The sequence below is a fragment of the Rhinopithecus roxellana genome, chromosome 5 (genome assembly GCF_007565055.1).
Source record: "Rhinopithecus roxellana isolate Shanxi Qingling chromosome 5, ASM756505v1, whole genome shotgun sequence".
NCBI classification, from domain to species: Eukaryota; Metazoa; Chordata; class Mammalia; order Primates; family Cercopithecidae; genus Rhinopithecus; species Rhinopithecus roxellana.
In genome coordinates, this window is record NC_044553.1 from 68,224,422 (window position 1) to 68,247,051 (window position 22,630).

General features: G+C 40.8%; 1 protein-coding gene across 3 annotated transcripts in view; it reads right to left on the reverse strand.

Annotated features, from left to right (window-relative positions):
• Positions 1 to 22,630, reverse strand: part of EIF2AK4 (eukaryotic translation initiation factor 2 alpha kinase 4) — a 108,001-nt gene that overhangs the window by 33,788 nt on the left and 51,583 nt on the right. For all 3 annotated transcript variants that reach the window (XR_004057248.1, XM_030930184.1, XM_030930185.1), the window contains exons 14-23: positions 18,183 to 18,266; positions 16,294 to 16,416; positions 14,112 to 14,216; positions 12,263 to 12,317; positions 11,634 to 11,713; positions 7,224 to 7,325; positions 5,508 to 5,561; positions 3,059 to 3,295; positions 1,178 to 1,253; positions 348 to 469 (exon numbers count right to left, since the gene is read on the reverse strand). Coding sequence is in view for 2 of the 3 variants with exons in the window: in XM_030930184.1 (XP_030786044.1) it covers positions 348 to 469; positions 1,178 to 1,253; positions 3,059 to 3,295; positions 5,508 to 5,561; positions 7,224 to 7,325; positions 11,634 to 11,713; positions 12,263 to 12,317; positions 14,112 to 14,216; positions 16,294 to 16,416; positions 18,183 to 18,266 (1,038 nt within the window). In the remaining variant the exon portion in view is untranslated. The remainder of the gene's footprint in view (positions 1 to 347; positions 470 to 1,177; positions 1,254 to 3,058; positions 3,296 to 5,507; positions 5,562 to 7,223; positions 7,326 to 11,633; positions 11,714 to 12,262; positions 12,318 to 14,111; positions 14,217 to 16,293; positions 16,417 to 18,182; positions 18,267 to 22,630) is intronic.

Below are 22,630 nucleotides of genomic sequence, written 5' to 3' on the forward strand. Positions count from 1 at the left end.
TAGCCAGGAGGTTTAAAAAAACAAACAAACTACATTTATTTGTCTGAGTGGGTGGGGTTAACCTGCTGTGGTCACTCAACACTGAGGTACACATGTGGCACCTGCAATGCAGGGTTCCTCCAGTTCCTAGAGTCATAAACACCTGTGCTATTAGGAAGGTGGGGGCATTTAGGACCAAACATTTCCTCCACTCCAACAATGCTCTCAATCTGACAACTTCCTCAAGAATACATTTCCTAAAGGTGATATTTATAATATAAGCCTAGGGAAAAAATCCTTTAACAGAGATGCCATCCCTGTGACTAGATACAGCATCCTGATTGTCAGCAGTGTGTTCCCAGCCTCACCCGCAGGTCAAAAGGAAGCATCACCAGCATCCCGCTGTGGTCCATAAATAGGGCAGCTTCGTTGTGCTCATATATTTGTCTGTTTCGGGGAAGCAGCAGTGGGGTACACAACTGAACAGCTCCTACACCAAATGAGAAAAAATAGCTCATCATCAAGTTCACATTCTTCTTAGGAGGTAGCCTAAAATTAACACAAACCTGACAGTTAAGTAATCGCTACTGGGACCATTGAAATCATATCAGTTTTTCTTTTTTTTTTTTGAGAGGGAGTCTCGCTCTGTCCCCCAGGCTGGAGTGCAGTGGCCGGATCTCAGCTCACTGCAAGCTCTGCCTCCCGGGTTTACGCCATTCTCCTGCCTCAGCCTCCCGAGTAGCTGGGACTACAGGCGCCGCCACCTCGCCCGGCTAGTTTTTTGTATTTTTTAGTAGAGACGGGGTTTCACCATGTTAGCCAGGATGGTCTCGATCTCCTGACCTCATGATCCGCCCGTCTTGGCCTCCCAAAGTGCTGGGATTACAGGCTTCAGCCACTGCGCCCGACCATCAGTTTTTCTTTAGTTCTCTACATTTATTAATAGAGAGCTCACCTAGAGTTAAGTTTGACAGTTTGGTCATATTTCTGACTCCACAAACCAATCGCATTTTAGTATTAACAGCAAGGCTGTAGCATTCAAATCAGTTTCAAAAATAAGCTTAAATTCCATATGATGTCAATTATTTATAACTGAATTTGAAAGTAAAATATGGTATGCCCAAACACTAACAGCACTTTCTAATGAGGAAAAAAGTCTTATGAGAAGAAATATCATTTTTTAAAAGGGCATACATACCGTGTCTTTTAAAGATGCGGATGATGGTTTCACACACATGCTGCTGCATCTTGGCTGTATGGATTGAGAAGTTGCCCTAAAACAGGACCGATTAAAACATCATCACTGAAGGCTTATCAAATGGATCCTTTAAGATATTAACCTGTGGCTTGCAGTAGGCACTACATCGCTTATTTCCAGGTTCAAAAAAGAAGTCTCGACAAGTCCCTTCCTCTTTGAACACATCAGGGAAGAGGACACATACCTTTCATGGCCTGCTTTGGAAAGCACGAGCTAACCTTTCAAGCAATGGGAAGGTTGCCTGGGTTCAAAGCCCAAATTCTTGGTTACATTGATACTGCCTTTCAGAGAGAGCTAATCAAATAAACACATTCTCCCTGACTCTCAGGAATACTGTGGCACAACGACCACCTGACAGCATCAGGCCCCTCCCACATACCAAGGTGATTCATGGCAGGCCTTTTGAAAGCTACATGGCATTTACATATTTTGCCAATAGCTTTTTCATTTGCTTTTATATTATAAAAGTAGTACCATTTCACTATAGAAAATTTAGAAACAACAGATAAGCAAAAAGACATCTATAAAAAAGTCACCTATAATCCCGCAAATATCTTTCTATAATAATATTGCCAGCCAGTAAAAACTGTGTTTGATCTCTAAAATCTATACTGATCTTCCATAAATTTTACTATGACTTCCTCCACTACTCTATCTTTTAAAATTATATCATATTTTAAGCATACAGAAACATATAGAGAATATAACAAACACCTGTTAGCTACTCATCCAACTTTATTAAATTTTAACATTTCACTAATATGCTTCAGATTTTTTTTCTTTTTAAAAGAAATTAAATGTCTCCCCAAACTGGCAACCTAGCTACACTTCAGAAACTGCTTGGAAGCTTTTAACGAGATTCTGAAATGCCTCACACCTGGAGATTCTGAGCCACTAGATGGGCTATGGGACTTGGGCATCTGCCTTGTCAGAGTTTCTGAGGTGAAGTAGATGTGCAACCAGCACTGGGAACTACTTTCTTTTTTGTTTGTTTGTTTTTTTTTGTTTGTTTTTGGGGCGGAGTCTCGCTCTGTCGCCCGGACTGGAGTGCAGTGGCCGGATCTCAGCTCACTGCAAGCTCCGCCTCCTGGGTTTACGCCATTCTCCTGCCTCAGCCTCCCTAGTAGCTGGGACTACAGGCGCCCGCCACCTCGCCCGGCTAGTTTTTGTATTTTTAGTAGAGACGGGGTTTCACTGTGTTAGCCAGGATGGTCTCGATCTCCTGACCTTGTGATCCGCCCATCTCGGCCTCCCAAAGTGCTGGGATTACAGGCTTGAGCCACCGCGCCCGGCCGGGAACTACTTTCTATTTCATCTAGATATGAGCTGGTTGATGCTTTTGGCTCTGGGCATTTTGGCTAGGGATCAGTCTCTAAATGCACTGTTTCTTTTTCTTTGTCTTTTTTTTTGTGTGTGTGACGGGATCTTGCTCTGTCTCCCAGGCTGGAGTGCAGTGGCGTGATCTTGGCTCACTGCAACCTCCCTGCCTCCTGGGTTCAAGCGATTCTCCTGCCTCAGCCTCCCGAGTAGCTGGGATTACAGGTGCATGCCACCACGCCCGGCTAATTTTTGTATGCACTACTTCTTAATCTCTTGAGTGGGTGGGGAGGAGGAAAAATCAAGGACTCCTTCAAGTAGGTGATTGAAAGTATGGATCCTCTTCTCTGAATGCATATACGCACATTTTGCATGTACTTTTAGGGGCTTCCAATACCTCACATAAGAACTTTGTTGGAGGCATTAAAAGAATCTGTGAGAAACTGGCTTGATCCTTTTGTGGACCAGGTGAAGCTCCCTTTGTGCAGCGTGGTTTAAGCCCACCTTCAGTATGTCGCTGTCATAGGTGTAATCGATGGCAGGGGAGATGCGTTGGGAGAAGATCTGAGCCATCATGGTGCGGTAGGCCTTCCCATCCACGTTGGTCAGTGTGTGGTGCAGCACTTCATGCAGCTCTGACTCCTCCATCTGGGGCGGGGGCAGCAGCTCACTCTTGAGCAGTTCTGTGGCTGTAGGCCGTTTTGCTGGATCGTGGTTTAACAGCCAGGAGATGACGGACTTCTACAATAAAACCCAGGCACACTGCTGATGGGACGCAATGGATAATGCTCAGCTATGCTCTGGACAAGTCAGTAGTCAGTTCAGGTCAAAGAAAAGGTGCCATTATTCTTTATTATTGCACTTAACTGGCATTCTGAAATTTCTGAATAGGTCATTATTTTTTCTGCTTTATTATGACGACAAAGTTGTGCAACAATGTAGTATGAACATTTCTTAAAAGAAGGCCCCTTCTTTTTATACTTTATTGTCACAAGCAAAAAAAAACTCAACTTGACAACTACATAGAAGCAGAAATTAGGCCTTATAAACACACAAAATATCATATAAAAAGGTGTAAAAAGATAAAATAAATAGCTTCACATGCCTAATTTTGGTAGAAATTGTAATGCATAATAGCTGCTGGAATCCTAAAAGCAATGTAAAACATCTTATTTTAATGGTTTCTTCTCCATTTATGTTATTTGTATTGATACCATTCCCTTGAATTCTCTTGATTTATGTTACTCATTTGTTATATCTCCACAGCCACCTCATTAAAGCAGTGAACCATATGAAGGCAATCTAAACGTTTGAGAGGTTCCTTAATGATGCTTAATCCTCTTGTTTATAATAAAGATTTATAAGGAGTTAGAGAAATATTTGAGATAAGAAAACCTCAATTATTAGATGGACTTTTATTAAGCATTTTCTAATTATAAATCTTTAAAATATGTCCCCCCTCCCCACTCTCCTTCCAGTCGTAGGGTAAAATAAAAACACAGGCAATTACTTTGTATGGGATATAGGAGTATTATATAGAAAGAAAATGACATGATACAACTTTTATGAAAGGTATATTAAACTGACAAAAACAAGAATACCCTACTGAGCATAACAGACCCTGCTGTACTGGTAAATGTGCATGGCAAAAAGTTATGTTATGCTCATTCTATAAGCATCTTCTACATTTGCTCCTTTCATCTAAAAAGCAATAACTATGACATGGGAGGTGGTTGTGGTTTTGCTGTTTTTGTTTTGGTGCCAATTTGTACAGCCCAGACTCAAATGCTCAACGGTAGGAGTATATATCTGATGGTAGAAGTGCAGTCCTCATGGTGAAAAATGGTTTGTATAGTTCTTGGGCCATTATAGCTGTCAACAAGGGGAACAACTAAGTAAGACTGACCTTGTTATAAGAAAAGGCTATGAAATGAACATTTACTTATGACACCCAGAAACAATAATAGCTACCAAAAGAAGCAGAAACATGACTCAATGTATTTCTAATGGCCTTCACCAACTAAACAGATGAGGCAGAATGGGTCCCTACAGCCATAAATAACCGTCATGCTAAACATTACCAAATGACACAGAGTTAGTGCTAATACAAATAAGGAGTATTTCATCTTTTTATTTTATAGGTGGGGGAAATTAAAGTCTAGAAAAGTGGTTTGTCCATTCAGATACATAACCAGCAAGCAAGAAGCACCAGATTAATACAATATTCTATCTATGCTTCTGTACTCAACATTAATGATTTAAATAGGGATTTGCCTTGATTATAACTGTCAGTAAGTCAATTTAAGAAATAAACTTCCGTATGACAAGAGTATTAACCACTGTACCAAGACAAACAACTGGCATTCAGAAGAAAGGTGTACCAGAAGCCCAATACACAAATTCACTAAAATAGTTTTTTTTTAAATATTTGCTGGATGCTAGTATTAGCCTATGTCATGAGTCACACACACATACACTCAGATATTTATGGTATATAGGAGAAATTATTTTGCTTTAAAATACTGTAACAAAAGACTGTCTAGCAAATGCAGCCCTTGCCCTATAATCTGAGCTACTGCAACTACAAAACAGAACAAAATTACAGTTTTAAATTACATTTTTTTCTTAAAGCCCCAAGCTTTATCAAAAACAATAAGCTGTAAAAGGATTCTTTTTTTTTTTCTCAACAGCTAAGCCAAGGGTCCAAATAGCACTTCAAAAGCACAATGAATTGCACAAAGAACCCTGCAGTTTGTTCATTTTCTGTGCCAGCCCTTGGCATTTTTATGGTGTAGATCAAGTCTAAAAGTGCTTCATCTTTTGCTATTTTTTCCCCACGTTGTTCCCAGGACACAAGAGAATGAGTGGCAGAAGATTACTAATTGAAAAAGGAGAAAAATAATAATTAAAATGCAAGACGGAAGACATTGTAATTGATGCATCAGAAAATTACCTGCTTTGCATGCTCTCCATCATCAAAGTCTTCTGGAAACTTAGGCGAAGTGGGCTAAAAAAATATATTCAAATCAGCAAGGTTTTGGCAGACTGCCACAGTGAAAGCATTTATTCACCATAAGTAAGAAAATCAAATACAGAAATAAAAATTTGCTAGCAAGGAAAGATAGGTGATACCTTCTTGAAACCTGACGCTTATTCTTCCAATTACATATATATTATTTTAATATAAACTTTACGCAAATGACATCCTCACCCAAACCTCACTCTTCACTTTTGTCCTAATGCTGTTCGCACCTTTGACCTCACATACTATAACACTGGTCCCTTTTAGTTCAGGCAATAACAGAGGCAAGGACTAACCCAAAAATCATAAATGGAAATTTCATTGAGAAAAAAATTTCAAGGGGCAGAAAGCACATCTGAGTACAAAGTAAAAATCTAATGGCTTCGGAGAACAACAAAGTAGTTTTATTAAACATGTAGATGAAAAAAGGCAAACAAACAAACAAACAAAAAAACACCCATCTACCAACACAGATAGAGTAAGAGAAAAAAAATCTCTACTTCCCCAAAAGTTCTCACCTTTCTGGTAAATAAACATGAATTTTAGACTAAAGAAAGGCACTTCATTAAGGACACAATCATCTAAAAGTATTCCAATCAAGGCAAGGCAATAGTAATCACTTCACTTAGTCCTATACTTTACGAGCACAGCTGTCCACGTTGTACTGACAGTAAAATAATTTCATTGTTTTCAAAACTATCCAGAGAAGTATTCTTTGAGTGGAATACAGGAGTATTCTTACTGCATTCTAGTTACTGTGTTTATGAATTAACTTAATAGATATTCCTGCTTCACTCTGCTCAGTAAGAAAGAAGGCGGCTCTCCAGAAGTCTTGCTCATAAATATGTGAATTTAAATTACCTTCACCCAAACCTCATTCCTCACTTTCATCTTAATGCGTTTGCTCATGGGCACCTCTGATCTCGCACGTGTAACGTGGGTCCTTTTTTAGCTCAGGCAGTAAAAGAGGCAAGGATTAATCCCAAGAACACAAATGGAAATTTCATTGGGAAAAACATTTCAAGGGGCAGATATTTTTTTCAGACTCATTTTAACTTCTGGTCTCGGTAGTTTTCTTTAGACATTACTACACCTGGTCCACTCAACAGGCATCTTTCACTTCTAGAACTAAATACCCATTATTTTTACAATCTACTCCCTTGTTATAACCATATTAATATCAAATCCAATTTTGTGGCTTCTTCCTTTGTTTTAAAATCAAGAGTAAATCTCAGAATAATTTTTTAAAAAGCAACTATAACCTAGCAATTTCTCCAGGTAAGATTTCCAAAAACAAACAAAACTGGGGCAAGTTTTTCATCATCAGAGGTGGGGTTCCACTAGCCTCGTTGTAGAAACGTAGTAGAGAGACCAGTAAGATCCCTCCTACATGCTGATGATATTTGGCTCCCAAAACTGCTATTTCAAGAACTTAACTGAGGTGACTTCCTTTGCTCAGAAAAACGTTTCACTAAAAATGGGAAAACTGGTTAGTCTCGCATATCTGAATACATGAGTCATTAAAATTATAGTAGGACAGCCTTTTCTATATTATAAATACCAGAAAAATATCCTGCTTTGAATTCTGATCTCTGTGCTAAGATTCGGGTTACTGGAAATGTAGGTACTGAGACACCTGATACATACATCTCTGAGTTGGTTGAGAACGAAGATCCTTTCCGAAGCCGTGACCATGGGGTGATAGGACATCTCAAAGAAGATAATTCCCAGGCTGAAGAGATCCACTTTCTGAGACGGAAAAATAATTGCATTTAGAGAGCCTTGATACGAAAGCGTAATTTACCAGGGAATTATAGGATAAGCATTGTTAGCTGAAATAAAGTTTGTATGAGTACAAAACAGGTCACACTGGAAAAATGTGAAGATTTGTTCTCAAAAATTATGGTTATAAAGGCTAAATGATATATTTTGTATTTAGATGATGACAAAATATTTGGCATGATGTCTTTAAACATTTTCATAGAAATTTTTTTTCTTTTTTGAGGCAGGGTCTCACTCTGTCACCCACGCTGAAGTGCAGTGGTGCAAACTTGGCTTACTGCAACCTCTGCCTCCTAGGCTCAAGCAATCCTTCCACCTCAGCCTCCCAAGTAGCTGGGACTACAGGTGTGCACCACCATGCCCAGCTAATTTTTTTGTGTGTATTTTTTGTAGAGACTGTTGCCCAGGCTGGTCTCCAACTCCTGGACTCAAGTGATTCACCCACGTTGGCCTCCTAAAGTGCTGGGATTACAGGCATGAGCCACCACGCCTGGCCTTCCTAGAAAATTAATGGTAATTGGTTTAGTTGTAGCCACAGACAATAGAAAACCACTGATTGAAAACTGGAAATAATGGCTGAAGAGCAAGGACAACTGAGATTGATCATAAGAATCTGCTTTGTTTTAGGCCAGGTGTGGTGGCTCACGGCTGTAATCGCAGCACTTCAGGAGGTTGAGGTGGGTGGGTCATGAGATCACGAGATTGAGACCATCCTGACTAACACGGTGAAACCCAGTCTCTACTAAAAAATACAAAAAATTAGCCAGGTGTGGTGGCGGGCGCCTGTAGTCTCAGCTACTTGAGAGGCCGAGGCAGGAGAATGGCGTGAACCCGGGAGGCAGAGCTAGCAGTGAGCTGAGATCGCGCTACTGCACTCCAGCCTGGGTGACAGAGTGAGACTCCGTCTCAAAAAAAAAAAAAAAAAGAAAAAAAAGACAGAAAGAAAGAAAAAAATTTGCTTTGTTTCGCATCTTGGCTAATCATCTTTAAAGTGAAACACAGACCAAAATCCACAGCTGATAGAAAAGGCCAGTTCCTGACTACAAGGTCATATGGCCTTCAAAAAGAAGAGAATCTTGCCATTTGTGACAACATGGATGAACCTGGAGGACATTATATTAGGTGAAATAAGCTAGACACAGAAAGGCAAATACTGTATGATCTCACTGGTATGTGGAATCTAAATAAAAGTCAAACCCACAGTAATAGAGAACACAGTGGTGGCTACCAGGGGCTGGGGACTAGGGGTCAAGGGGAGATGCTGGTCAAAGGGCACACATTTTCAGTTATAAAATGAATACATTCTGGAGATCTAAAGCACAGCATGGTGACTATAATGAATAATAATGCATTGTATTCTTGAGGTTTGCTAAGAAAGTAGCTCTCAAGTGTTCTTACCACACATAAAAAATGGAAACCAGGTGAGGTGATGGGAATGTTCGTCAGCTTCGTTGTGGTAATCATTTCACAATGTATACATACATCAAAACATCACATTGTACACCCTAAATATAGACAAGTTTTGTCAATCATACCTCCATAAGCTAGGAAAAAAATAACAAATAAGTAAAAATAAAACAAAAAGCTAGAGAAAAAAACAGTAAAGTCAAAAAACTAGAAGGATATAAATAATCAAGATAACTATTAAATAATTGACAAAAACAAAAAAAGTATCTATAATAAAAAGAAAAAAGAAGCATAAAGACAAGTCAGTGCAGAGAAAATCTAAGTAGCGTGCCATGAAGGAGAAGATGGCGTTGGGAAGGGAGTGTGTCTGAGGAAGCCAAGCATGGCACGGCTGCCGAGGAAAAGACTGTACATGGTCAAGGGCACAGAGGTGCAGAGCCGCTTTCAGGACAATGGAAGCCATTTTCAAGAAATACTCTTGACCTCTGATGTCTTAAAAACATTCACTATGGCATTTCCTATACGTGTTGGCTACAGAAAGCATAGAACAAAAGCATCAAGAATAAAACAGCAATCTCATGATCCCACCACTCAGGGATATTTACTACTCATGTCTAAGACGCACCCGCTTCGGTTTTTTAAAAAATATGTATATATGGCCAGGTGCGGTGGCTCATGCCTGTAATCCCAGGACTTTGGGAGGCCGAGGCAGGTGGATCACCTGAGGTCAGGAGTTTGAGACCAGCCTGGCCAACATGGCGAAACCCCGTCTCTACTAAACATACAAAAATTAGCCAGATGTGGTGACGGGCGTCTGTAATCCCAGCTACTCAGGAGGCTGAAGCAGGAGAATCGCTTGAACCTGGGAGGCGGAGTTTGCAGTGAGCTGATATTCTACCATTGCACTTCAGCCTGGGTGAAAAGAGCGAGACTCCATCTCAAAAAAAAAAAAAAAAAGAAAAAAAAGACTAAAGGTGTCTGCCCACACTCACAGTGTGTGCAACCCATCTCCCGATACTCTAACCCTCACCCTCACCAGGTACTTAGAGGTCTGTTCCAACTTTATGTTGTTGTCCAATGCTCCCTGTCAGAACCAAAACCCAGGCTTGAATCTCCATTGCAAGCCTGAGCAGTTGCTTTGATGCAAATTGCTTTCCTAATGTATTTTCTTTTATACATATATAATTGATTCAGAAAGGGTCTTGCTCCACTGCCCAGGCTGGAGTGCACTGGCATGATCATAGCTCACTGCAGCCTCAATCTCCTGGCCTCAAGCAGTCCTCCCACCTCAGCCTCCTGAGGAGCTGGGACTACAGATGTGTGCCACCAGGCCAGGCTAATTTTTTTGATATTCAGTAGAGATGAGGTCTCGCTATATTACCCAGGCTGGTTTTGAACTCCTGAGCTCAGGCAATCTTCCCGCCTTAGCCTCCCAAAGTCCTGGGATTATAGGCATGAACCACCATGCCTGGCACCTAAAGTGTTTTTAAAGTTCAGCTTTACACTCTTGCCCTAAGTGATCTCATCCAGTCTCATAGCTTTAAATCCTATCTGTGTGCTGATTTCAAATTTATACTTCTGATTCTCACCATTCCTCTGAACTCAAGTGTTGGGTCTCTAACAGTCTACTCAACATCTCTAATTGGATTTCTCATCAGATATTTCAAACTAACATGCCTCAAACTGAATTTTTCTGTCATCTTCTCTTCCTTCCCCTTATGTCTTTCCCTAGGTTTCTTCACTTCAGTCAACTACTCTTCACCCAGGTGCTCCAGGAAGAAACCTCAGCCCTGGACTTTTTCCCTTCCTCATTCTCACCCAACATCCATTCCATTGGGGAAATCTCTCAATTCCCTTCCTAAATCAGCACACTTCTCTCCATTTCTACTGCTAGGAGTCCAGTTCCAGCTGCCAACCGCCCTCCCTGGACCTCCTGCAGAGCCTCCTCGCAGCAGCCAGAGTGAACTCTCTTGCTCAAGATTCTTCAGTGGCTCCCTGTGTACTTCAAATTAAATGCACACTCCTTATCCAGGCCAACCTGGCCCTGTGTGATCTTTCCCTGCCTTCTTTTCCAGCTTCACTTCATGCCTCTCTCCCCTGTTGCTCGCCACACTGTGGCCACACTAGCCTTCCTTTTGACTGTCTTAAATGTACGAAGCTCTCTCTCACCCAGGGCTTCCTCTTTATGTGTGCACTTTCCTCTGCTTCTCACCATCTCCCTGGCATGTGTCAGCCCCCAACTCTGTGTGGCTTGTCCTTTCTCATCCTTTATCCTAAATGCCATCCTCTCAAGAGATCTTCTTTGGTCAATCTGTTCTCTTTGTCACTCAGCTCCATTTCTTTTCTTCCTAGCCCTCACCACAATTTGTGATTATATCTTTCATTTTTTACTTATTTGCTGTCTGCTTCATCCACCAGTGGACAAGCTCCCTGAGGGCTGGAGCCACATCTGTTCCTGGCACCTTGCCCAAGATAGGGGTTAGTTCTCACATTCTTTGGATGGATGGATGGATGGATGGACGGACGGGTAGATGGATGGGTGGATGGATGGGTGGATGGATGGTGAGTAGATGGATGGATGGATGGATGGATGGATGGATGGATGGACGGACGGGTAGATGGATGGGTGGATGGATGGATGGATGGATGGTGAGTGGATGGATGGATGGATGGATGGATGGATGGACTGTAAGCTCCCGGCAGCAGCAGTGCCAGTTTCAGCCACTATTATTGGGACCATGAGTCCTTCCTAGAGTGTGAACAAGTGGATGTCCTGACTATTTTAGCTGGGACTAATCCCCAAATGCCATGATCTAGATGTCCTATTTCCTTAATTTTCAGGTTCCTTTTCCCCACAAAACCCCTTACCTGGTTGTATGCAGATTTGGTGCTTCCTTGGACCTCTGGGCTTACATAGAGAGCAGTGCCAACCATCCCAGTTAAGTGACCTGTGTGGAGGAAAACAGAGGGAAAACTTCCCAATAATAGGACTTACAGATGACACAAACTAAAACAAACAAACAAAAAAGGCTTCTTAAAAGTGAGGCATGATCTGTTAACTGTCTACGCCACTCACAGGAAGCAGCAACATGCATTGGACCAAATGAATAACCATAAGTCACATATGGCCACACACTCTGTTCTACACAAGGATGTCTTTGCTATTGCAGAGGAGGGACAGTGCTAGGCAAGAAGACTCCAGATGGACTAGGTTATGAGGTAACCTCACATTACCAGCGGAGGTTAGACAAAATAAAACTGTCTACGCCTGGGAGCCAATTATTCTACTCACTGAAGCTCTAATTTCTTAAAGTTCAAAGAACAATTAATAAATTGAAAAGGAAAAAAAAATTAAAGCATTTCCATAATTTTGTTAACTTAAGGAACAATTAAAATCTGCTGTACAATAAAACCTTTACAAGTAAAAAGCCGGTTTCAGGTTAAGAAATTCTGGGGTCTTTAACACATGGATGAAATATACAGTCTTCTGGGTTTACCTGAAGGGTCTGACTTAATCAAGTCTCCTGTCTGATCGTCTTGTTTGCTGTCAGCCTAAAAACATAAGTAAGCCAAATATCCAATCAAAACATGATATTATTCCATGAGAATGGCTTGTCCGTTTCTAAATGAAGACTGAGGAAATATTACATGAAAATCAAAATAATATAATAATGCTTTGAGTTTTAATTTTTTTTCTAGTTTACTCAACCCACTAATGCAAGGCTCTCAGAAAACCCAATGAAATCAAGAGGGAGGGGGGCAATCACTATACAACTCTTTCTTTAGGACAGAAATATGCAAACACTTAGAGAAACCAATTTATTTTCATGTTGCAAATGCCAAAAACATTTTGGCATTTTCTAAGAAGAGTAAGAATGTATTAAAAACAAGTTCATCTTTCAATTTCCTCACTGCTGTTACTTTCTCTGCATCAATTTTTACTCTTCTTTCCTAGAGGCTGCTCAGCAAATGTGTTCCACCCTTGCTCATGGCTAACACCTCCCAGGTAGCCTCACCTCGCTCCACTATGTGCCACAGTGTTGTCAATACCCTAAGTCACTATTGTTATGTCTGCATTTGTAATAGGTGCTTCCCATTATAAGCCATCACCATCAGTAACACCAGCTTCAACATTCTTAGTGCTGGGCACTGTTCTAGGTGCTTTACCTGCATTCTTATTTATCTTGCTGATAACTTTTTGAGCTAGGCACTAGTATTAGGCACACTTTACAGATGAGGTATTGAGAAGTTAATTAGTTGTCCAAGATCATGCTACAAAGCAGTGGCAGAGATAGGATTCTATTCCAGGTCGGTGAGACTCCAGAGCCTGAGCTCTTACCTATCTCACTATGCTACAGCCTTCCAGGCATCAAGTTAAATTCTTTAGTTTGGGGATCAAGATTCCCACCATCTGGCCCATCCTTGGTCTCAGCACTCTCCCATATGCTCCATGGGGAGCATGATTGGGACCGTGTCCTTACTGTCCGCCTTCCCTCTCCTCCATTTCTACTCCTAGTCTCACCTTCTAACTTGGCCCCAATGGTTGTTCTGACCATTAACTCAAATCCTACTTTCCTTTCCTGATCACCCTTGGAATTAACTGCATTTCCTACAGATCTTGGTGCCTAATAAGTTGGGTTTATAATGTGAAGTAAAATTCTTCCCCCGGCATGGCCTACCACCTAAAAGACTGCCCAACCTTCCAATGACTCCTCAACTGCCCTGCATCCTCTCACTCTCCCCTGCACCTCACAGTTTTGGCCAGTCAGACAGTATGCTAGTCTTCCGACAGCCAAGTCTGCTTACCCTGGGGCCTCTGCTCAGGCTGTGCTTTCTTTCTGGAATCCCCATCCTGGTGTCACCAGGCCCTGCCCTCAACCTCCACCTTTTGGACTCCCACCCACCATTTAAGGACATCTGAAATGCTACTGTTGTTATCCAGCCTTTCTTGATCCTCACAACCGTATGCTCTCCTGGTGTTTTATGTTTTTGAGCCTCATTTCCCCAAACCAACAAAAGCCTCTAAGGTATAAAGCATCTAGTCCAGGGCCAGGCATGGTAGAGCAAAATATCAAATGATTTCATAAAGTACTGTATGCCTTTGACCACAATATTGTTCCCAAGCCAATAATTTTGTGTCCCTCAAGGGGAATACACTCAAAAAAATATACTCACAATTTCAAAGCCTACAAGATCATTCGCAGCATGCCCCTTCAGGTTTGTGTAATCTCCTGAGGATTAGACAGCATAGTTCTCTGAATGCACTATTCTATCTGCTAACACTTTCAGGATTATCAAGGCATCTGAGTCTGTTTTTAGGTACAGTCTAAATTTTAAAATACTTACAGAAAAGGCTAGATGGTCTGTCGCCAAACCAAAATCACCTATTTTCACATGGTCATCAGAATCCAAAAAAATGTTGACAGGCTTCAAATCCCGGTGAATCATTCCCTGTTGAAAGACAGTGAAGAAGTAAACAATGGTTTCCCATGCATAAAGTTATACCTACTTCCTAATTTAAAAGACCAACCTAGTGATGAAAATCGTACGAGGTGTTCTCCCACAGACCGCCCTGGTCCAGGCTGTCTGGCCTCTGCAATGTCTCCTGACTGTCCTATGACCTCTTTACCATCTCCTAGTTCTACCTGGTGGTATCCTGACCAGATGAATTCTAAATAGTTCCCTGTGGCATCTAAGGCCCCTTCCACTGGGTTCACTAAGTTACCTTTACCCCTGCTACGTCACAAAACCTCTGCTCTGGTCACAGAGACACACCATTTTTATTGCTTCTTCTATTCCTTTCTTTGTATCATCTTCCCTTCATAGGATACTCTTGCTTTTTTCCATGCATTTGCACTGTACCAACTTGGCATCCCCAGCACACACAGTAGGTGTGCAATAATTACTTGTTTACATAAGACTGCTTTCTCATTTTCCTAATGGCTTGTAATGTGTATTGTTTCATGCATTATAATATAGAAAATAACGATCTCTTTTACCATTACATGAAGGTAAATTCTGGCTCCCTCTAGAAGCAAGAAGTCCCTCGCAAGCATGGGACACACACTTGTGCCTCCCTGTATTTCTAGGTATGGCACCGTGTTAGATGCCAGCAAATGGTTAGCCAATACTGAGCAAACTGGATGGAGTGGAAGCAAGCACAGGGTGCACTGTTCTAGCATCCCAGGATAAAATCACAGTAATACAGCTTAAACGGCCCTCATCAGAACTCATTTTCATTTCTAACCTTGCAAATTCTGCTTCTACCAAATCATTTATAAACTACACATGTGTAAATTACAGCCCTTGCTTCTCAGTATAAATACGGTACGGTATAAACATTTTAAGGTTAAAGAAATTTGAGGCAAAGGAAAAAAATAATGAATTTATATTGGTTAATGCATTAGACAATCCCATTTTTAAAATGTAAGCAGTGTTTCATCCTGAAGCTAGGCCCATTAGCATTTACATTATTATGGCAATTTCTAGCTTTAAAATGACATTTTTAGACATGTGACAAGCTACTTTACTCAGAAAGTCTCATTTCTCTTCTTGCTAGATGACTTTCTGGTTTCTCCGTGTTCCTATCAAGGGCGGCACTAATTCTGTTAGAATCAAATAACTTGGCAAATATTAATCACATTCTTGCTTAATTCTTTTCTTCTCTTTTTTGAGATGAAGTCTTACTGCCACCTAGGCTGGAGTGCAGTGGTACAATCTCAGCTCACTGCAACCTCCACCTCCCAGGTTCAAATGATTCTCCTGCCTCAGCCTCCCAAGCAGCTGGGATTACAAGTGTGCACCACCACACTCAACTAATTTTTGTAATTTTAGTAGAGATGGGGTTTCACCATGTTGACCAGTCTGGTCTTGAATTCCTGACCTCAAGTGATCCACCCACCTCGACCTCCCAAAGTGCTGGGATTACAGGTGTGAGCCACCACACCTGGCCCTAATTCTAAAGCACTCAAGGAATAATCCTCACATTCCCTACATGTTCAAATATTTTCTCCTCTCCCAGAGATTAACAAATTTTTTCTGTAAAGGGCCAGAGAGTAAATACTTTAGGCTTTACAGTCCCTGTTGCAACTACTCAAATCTGCTGTTATGGAAAAAAAACCACCATAGGCAATATGTAAACAAATGAGCATAGCTATGTTCCAATAACCTTGGGAGCACTAGAATTTGAATTTCATGTAATTTTTATGTGTCATGAAATATCCTTTTAATTTTTTACAACCATTTAAAAATGTAGGAGCCATTATTAGCTCACAGGCCATACAAGAACAGGCAGTGGGTTAGATTTGGCTTGTGGGCCACAGTTTGCTGATCCCTGTCCTAACCTTTAAAGTTTTCTTAACATTTTTTAATGTTATACTCTGATATTTTGTAATATTTTGTTGTCTTTGACACTTTGTTCTATTAGCTTTCCCTCTATTTCAGTTTTTCTCCAATCTTACATTTGATACTTTTATGCATAAATTTTTGTAAACATAAGTCTTCAGATATGAAATGTTGTAAAGTTTACTTTCTCATGGATATAAGCTAATCCATCCAGAATCTCTCGAAAAAGTCTCCAGAGTCTGACGGTGTCTTGATACAGTCCCTGGTCAATGGTGTCTCGTAAAGTGCTCTTCTCACAGTACTCCATCTATGTACAGACAAGGACAAATCAGGAGAATTTGATTACACAACAGGTTTAAGCTAAGGAGTATAACTTCAATTTACATAATCCTCCATTTTAAAACCCGTACCATGGGTTTTAAACAGTTATGGGAAAGACTTGGTTTTTTACACTGAAAAAGAAACCAACAGTATTAAAAAAATACCTTGGGGGTAAATATGCATAATCTTAGCACTCCAACATAATCATTTTTAATTTTTTATATTATTGCTTATTTAAAAATATGACTTGTTTAAAATATTTATCACAATTAATATAAAAAAACTGAGAATGTAGTAAAATTTTACAAGATAGCTTCCAAACCCAAATTTACAAGGATAGTTAGTTAATCTAATGATGTCATTAGCTTTTCTTACATTAAAGACAAATGACCTTCAAGTTCAGAGCAAAATATTGTAAATATTAAAACATTCAAGTCTTCTTGGAACAGTAAGACAGGGGCTCTGTCTCACCCCTTCTTGAGTGTATTCATATATCAGAAAACGGCGCAACATGACTTAAATCTTCAATCGACATGTACCATCTGATTTATGAAACTAGCCTATATGCTTCAACTAGTGCCAGAGTTGAGATTTCTCATGAAGAAAGGTTTTATTGTTTTTAAAAAGAGGGAGATTAGCTTTTGTTCTATCATCTTCGGAATAACTGTCAGTAAACTCTGGCTCACTCTCCAGGCCTCACAAGGCCTCCTCTGATGCCCACACCGTGATCCTGATGCATGTCGGATGCAACTCCTTCGTGTACTTCTATTTCATTCTAATTGTGTAGAAGGTAATGGAATATAATAGAGGATAAATAGCAGTTTGGGGGACCAATGCTTTATTATCTGTGTAAGTGGTACCTCTAAGATATTTATGTTATGGAATACCTAAAACCAGCTCCAACTCCAGGAAAGCAAATACCTAACTCATCTCATTCGAAATGCTGTAACTTGTCTGAGGGTTCCTTTTTCCGCACAGTTCTGTATCTCACATTTAAAGATCTGCCTGCTGGCAGTTATGACTGAAATACTAACAGTGACCCACAGTCTTGTTCGCTTGGGGCAGAGGAAAGACTTCTTTGTTTTATGGCCACTCCTCTACTAGCAGAGCCCATCCTTGTTTAGGATACTGCTGCTCTGGCAGGTAGGCAGGCCAAAGCCCAGGCTTCTTAGTCATGCCCCATTGGAACTGGCTTGCCTGTGCATTGGTCTCCAGAGGTTCCAGGACAAGCCACTTTGCCTAAAGTCACATTGGTGTTACTTTTGCATGTACAGGCATGTGTGCATCACATCTTACTTGTCCAGATTCAGTTAGTTAGGCAAAGTGGAGTTTCTGTGCTCATGCAGTCTAGCATTTATGGAACTCAGATATGGTTCTAAGTACTTCACATGTTATTTATTCTTTATTAGTGTATAAGAGTTACTATTATGTAATTTATAGATGGGGAAACTGAGGCACAAGATGCTGAAGAACCTTGCCCAAGTTCACGCAGTCCTAACGGGTGGATCCAGGATGTGAACTTACACAGCCTGAGCCCAGAGCTACGCTATGGCACCTCCTGATAAGCTGTAGGAAAGCAAGAATTCCAGGCTGGGGAAAAGGGCCTCCATATGGTAATCCTCTCGGCCAATTAATCTTTGGTAGTGGCAGTAAGCCCTCCTCTGCCCATTATCTTGTTCCAATACCCTGAAACAGGCCCATCAGCCACTACTGGGTGTTGCTGTATCACCTAACTACACACCACGACCTCACCTGGATGTAGAGGTAGTGCACAGCCTCGGTCGTCACTGATGGCTCACTTTCATGGCAGCCATTCTTTTCACTGCAGTCTTCATCCTAACCCAAAAGGAAACACACAATAACTCAAAATGGAAGCCAAAATTAAGCACAATCATCATCATCATCATCAAGTATTTGTGCCCACCCCCAACACAGGGCCACCCTGTTGCCTTAAGGAGAAGTCAGTAAGCAGAACATAACCACTGTCCTTAGAAGCTCAAAGCATTTGGCTGTGAATCCTGGTGTGTTTTGGGTTGGGAGGCTATTAATTACTGCCTCAATTTCAGAACTTGTTATTGGCCTATTCAGGGATTCAACTTCTTCCTGGTTTAGTCTTGGGAGGGTGTACGTATCCAGGAATTTATACATTTCTTCTAGATTTTCTAGTTTATTTGTGTAGAGGTGTTTATAGTATTCTCTGATGGTAGTTAGAGAAGCCAGTACCATTCCTTCCAAAACTATTCCAAGCAATAGAAAAAGAGGGAATCCTCCCTAACTCTTTTTATGAGGCCAGTATCGTCTGAATACCAAAACCTGTCAGAGACACAACAACAAAAGAAAATTGCAGGCCAATATCCCTGATGAACATCGATGCAAAAATCCTCAATAAAATACTGGCAAACCGAATCAAGCAGCACGTCAAAAAGCTTATCCACTATGATCAAGTTGGCTTCATCCCCGGGATGCAAGGCTGGTTCAACATAAGCAAATCAATAAATGTAATCCAGCATATAAACAGAACCAAAGACAAAAACCACATGATTATCTCAATAGACGCAGAAAAGGCCTTCGATAAAATTCAACACCCCTTCATGCTAAAAACACTCAATAAACTAGGTATTGATGGAACGTATCTCAAAATAATAGGAGCCATTTATGACAAACCCACAGCCAGTATCATACCAAATGGGCAAAAGTTGGAAGCACTCCCTTTGAAAATTGGCACAAGACAGGGATGCACTCTCTCCCCACTCCTATTGAACATAGTGTTGGAAGTTCTGGCCAGGGCAATCAGGCAAGAGAAAAAAATAAAGGGCATTCAATTAGGAAAAGAGGAAGTGAAATTATCTCTGTTTGCAGATGACTTAATTGTATATTTAGAAAACCCCATCGTCTCAGCCCAAAATCTCCTTAAGCTGATAAGCAACTTCAGCAAAGTCTCAGGATACAAAATCAATGTGCAAAATCACAAGCATTCCTATACACCAAGAATAGACAAACAGAGAGCCAAATCATGAGTGAACTCCCATTCACAATTGCTATGAAGAGAATAAAACACCTAGGAATACAACTTACGAGGGATGTGAAGGACCTCTTCAAGAACTACAAACCACTGCTCAAGGAAATAAAAGAGGACACAAACAAATGGAAAAACATTCCATGCTCATGGATATGAAGAATCAATATCGTGAAAATGGCCATATGGCCCAAAGTAATTTACAGATTCAATGCTACTCCCATCAAACTACCATTGACTTTCTTCACAGAATTAGAAAAAGCTACTTTAAATCTCATATGGAACCAAAAAAGAGTCCAGATAGCCAAGACAATCCTAAGCAAAAAGAATAAAGCTGGAGGCATCACGCTACCTGACTTCAAACTATACTACAAGGCTACAGTAACCAAAACAGCTTGGTACTGGTACCAAAACAGATATATAGACCAACGGAACAGAACAGAAGCCTCAGAAATAACACCACACATCTACAACCATCTGATCTTTGACAAACCTGACAAAAGCAAGCAATGGGGAAAGGATTCCCTATTTAATAAATGGTGCTGGGAAAACTGGCCAGCCATATGCAGAAAGCTGAAACTGGATCCCTTCCTTACACCTTATACAAAACTTAACACAAGATGGATTAAAGACTTAAATGTAAGACCTAAAACCCTAGAAGAAAACCTAGGCAATACCATTCAGGACACAGGCATGGGCAAAGACTTCATGACTAAAACACCAAAAGCAATGGCAACAAAAGCCAAATTGACAAATGGGATCTAATTAAACTAAAGATCTTCTGCACAGCAAAAGAAACTATCATTAGCGTGAACAGGCAACCTACAGAATAGGATAAAATTTTTGCAATCTATCCATCTGACAAAGGGCTAATATCCAGGCCAGGCACGGTGGCTCATGCCTGTAATTCCAGCACTTTGGAAGGCCGAGGCATGCGGATCACCTGAGGTCGGGAGTATGAGACCAGCCTGACCAACATGGAGAAACCCTGTCTCTAACAAAAATACAAAATTAGCTGGGTGTGGTGGTGCATGCCTGTAATCCCAGCTACTTGGGAGGCTGAGGCAGGAGAATCACTTGAACCCAGGAGGCGGAGGTTGTGGTGAGCCGAGATCGTGCCATTGCGCTCCACCCTGGGCAACCACAGCAAAACTCCGTCTCAAAAAAAAAAAAAAGCTAATATCCAGAATCTACAAGGAACCTAAATAAATTTACAAGAAAAAATAACCCCATCAAAAAGTGGGCAAAGGATATGAACAGACACTTTTCAAAAGAAGACATTTATGTGGCTAAGAAACATATGGAAAAAAGCTCATCATCACTGGTCATTAGAGAAATGCAAATCAAAACCACAATGAGATACCATCTCACTCCAGTTAGAATGGTGATCATTAAAAAGTCAGGAAACAACAGTTGCTGGAGAGGATGTGGAGAAATAGGAATGCCTTTACACTACTGGTGGGAATGTAAATTAGTTCAACCATTGTGGAAGACAGTGTGGCGATTCCTCAAGGATCTAGAACTAGAAATATCACTTGAACCAGCAATCCCATCACTGGATATATACCCAAAGGATTATAAATCATTCTACTATAAAGACACATGCACACGTATGTTTATTGTGGCACTATTCACAATAGCAAAGACTTGGAATCAACCCAAATGCCCACCAATGATAGACTGGGTAAAGAAAATGTGGCACATATACACCATGGAATACTATGCAGCCACAAAAAGAGAATGAGTTCATGTCCTTTGCAGGTACATGGATGAAGGTGGAAACCATCATTCTCACTAACACAGGAACAGAAAACCAAACACCGCATGTTCTCACTCATAAATGGGAGCTGAACAATGAGAACATACGGGTACAGGGAGGGGAACATCACACACTGGGGCCTGTTGTGGGGTGGGGGCTGGGGGAGGGATAGCATTAGGAGAAATACCTAATGTAGATGACAAGTTAATGGGTGCAGCAAACCACCATGGCACATGTATACCTATGTAACAAACCTGCACGTTCTGCACATGTATCCCAGAACTTAAGTATAATTAAAAAAAAAAAAAAAAAGAAAGAAAGAAAAGAAAAAGAAAAAAGGAAAAAAAAGCTCACAGCATCATTGCAAGTTTGCTATTTCCAGAATCCTCCGTGTGGTTTACAGGTCTGTTGTTACGCAGAACAATGATGGGGTAAACAGATAATAGGCAGACATTAAGGATGTGCAATCTGCAGAAAGACTCCTTGTCAAGTCAATTCTTTCTTACCACTGATATCCATCTACGGCTAAGAAGGTCAGAATGTATACAAGCTAATATTTGAAGGGTTCAGTTTTACTGGAATTCCGTACTTTTTGGTGGTAGGCTTATTTCAGAAACAGAAGTCTAGAAATCCACCTTTAGCTAAAACAATTTAAAAGTGACCACACTGTCAAAGGGCACACTGTCCTCAGAGGTACCTGCTTGAAGAACATGCCTTCAGCTGCCGCTTGCAGTGAACGACCCTCTGGAACACTTCCCATACCATTACTCTGTCCCCAACAGCTAATTTTCTTTCTCATACATGATACTTTTCTTTAAAAAAGTCTTTTTTCCCCAATAGATGTATTTGAATACTTATAACCCCAAGTACAGAAAAAGCATTAGTTAGTATTTGACCATTTCTGATTTATAATTTTTTTCTGAGGAAGAATTTTTTCTAACTTTTTCCTTTATCCAAGAAAAAAAAAAAGTTCCACTCTGGTAACAATCAGATTCTACTCCTGAATCATTTATGGATGCTGGGGATTACCTGTATTACAGTGTTAATCTCTTGGAGACTTCTACCCATCAAATTAGGATGCCCATGGATGCTGCCCTTAACTGAGCAAAACCAGGATTTGGTGCCCCTGTAATAATTATGTGCATGGTAAATGCTAAAACCAAACATTAACTTGGCTTTAGCAGTAGTTCAGACTTTTTTTTTTTTCAGACAGAGTTTTGCTCTTGTCACCCAGGCTGGAGTACAATGACGTGATCTGGGCTCACCGTAACCTCTGCCTGCTGGGTTCAAGCAATCCTCCTGCCTCAGCCTCCTGAGTAGCTGGGATTACAGTCGCCTGCCATCATGCCTGGCTAATTTTTGTATTTTTAGTAGAGACAGGGTTTCACCATGTTGGACAGGCTGGTCTCAAACTCCTGACCTCAG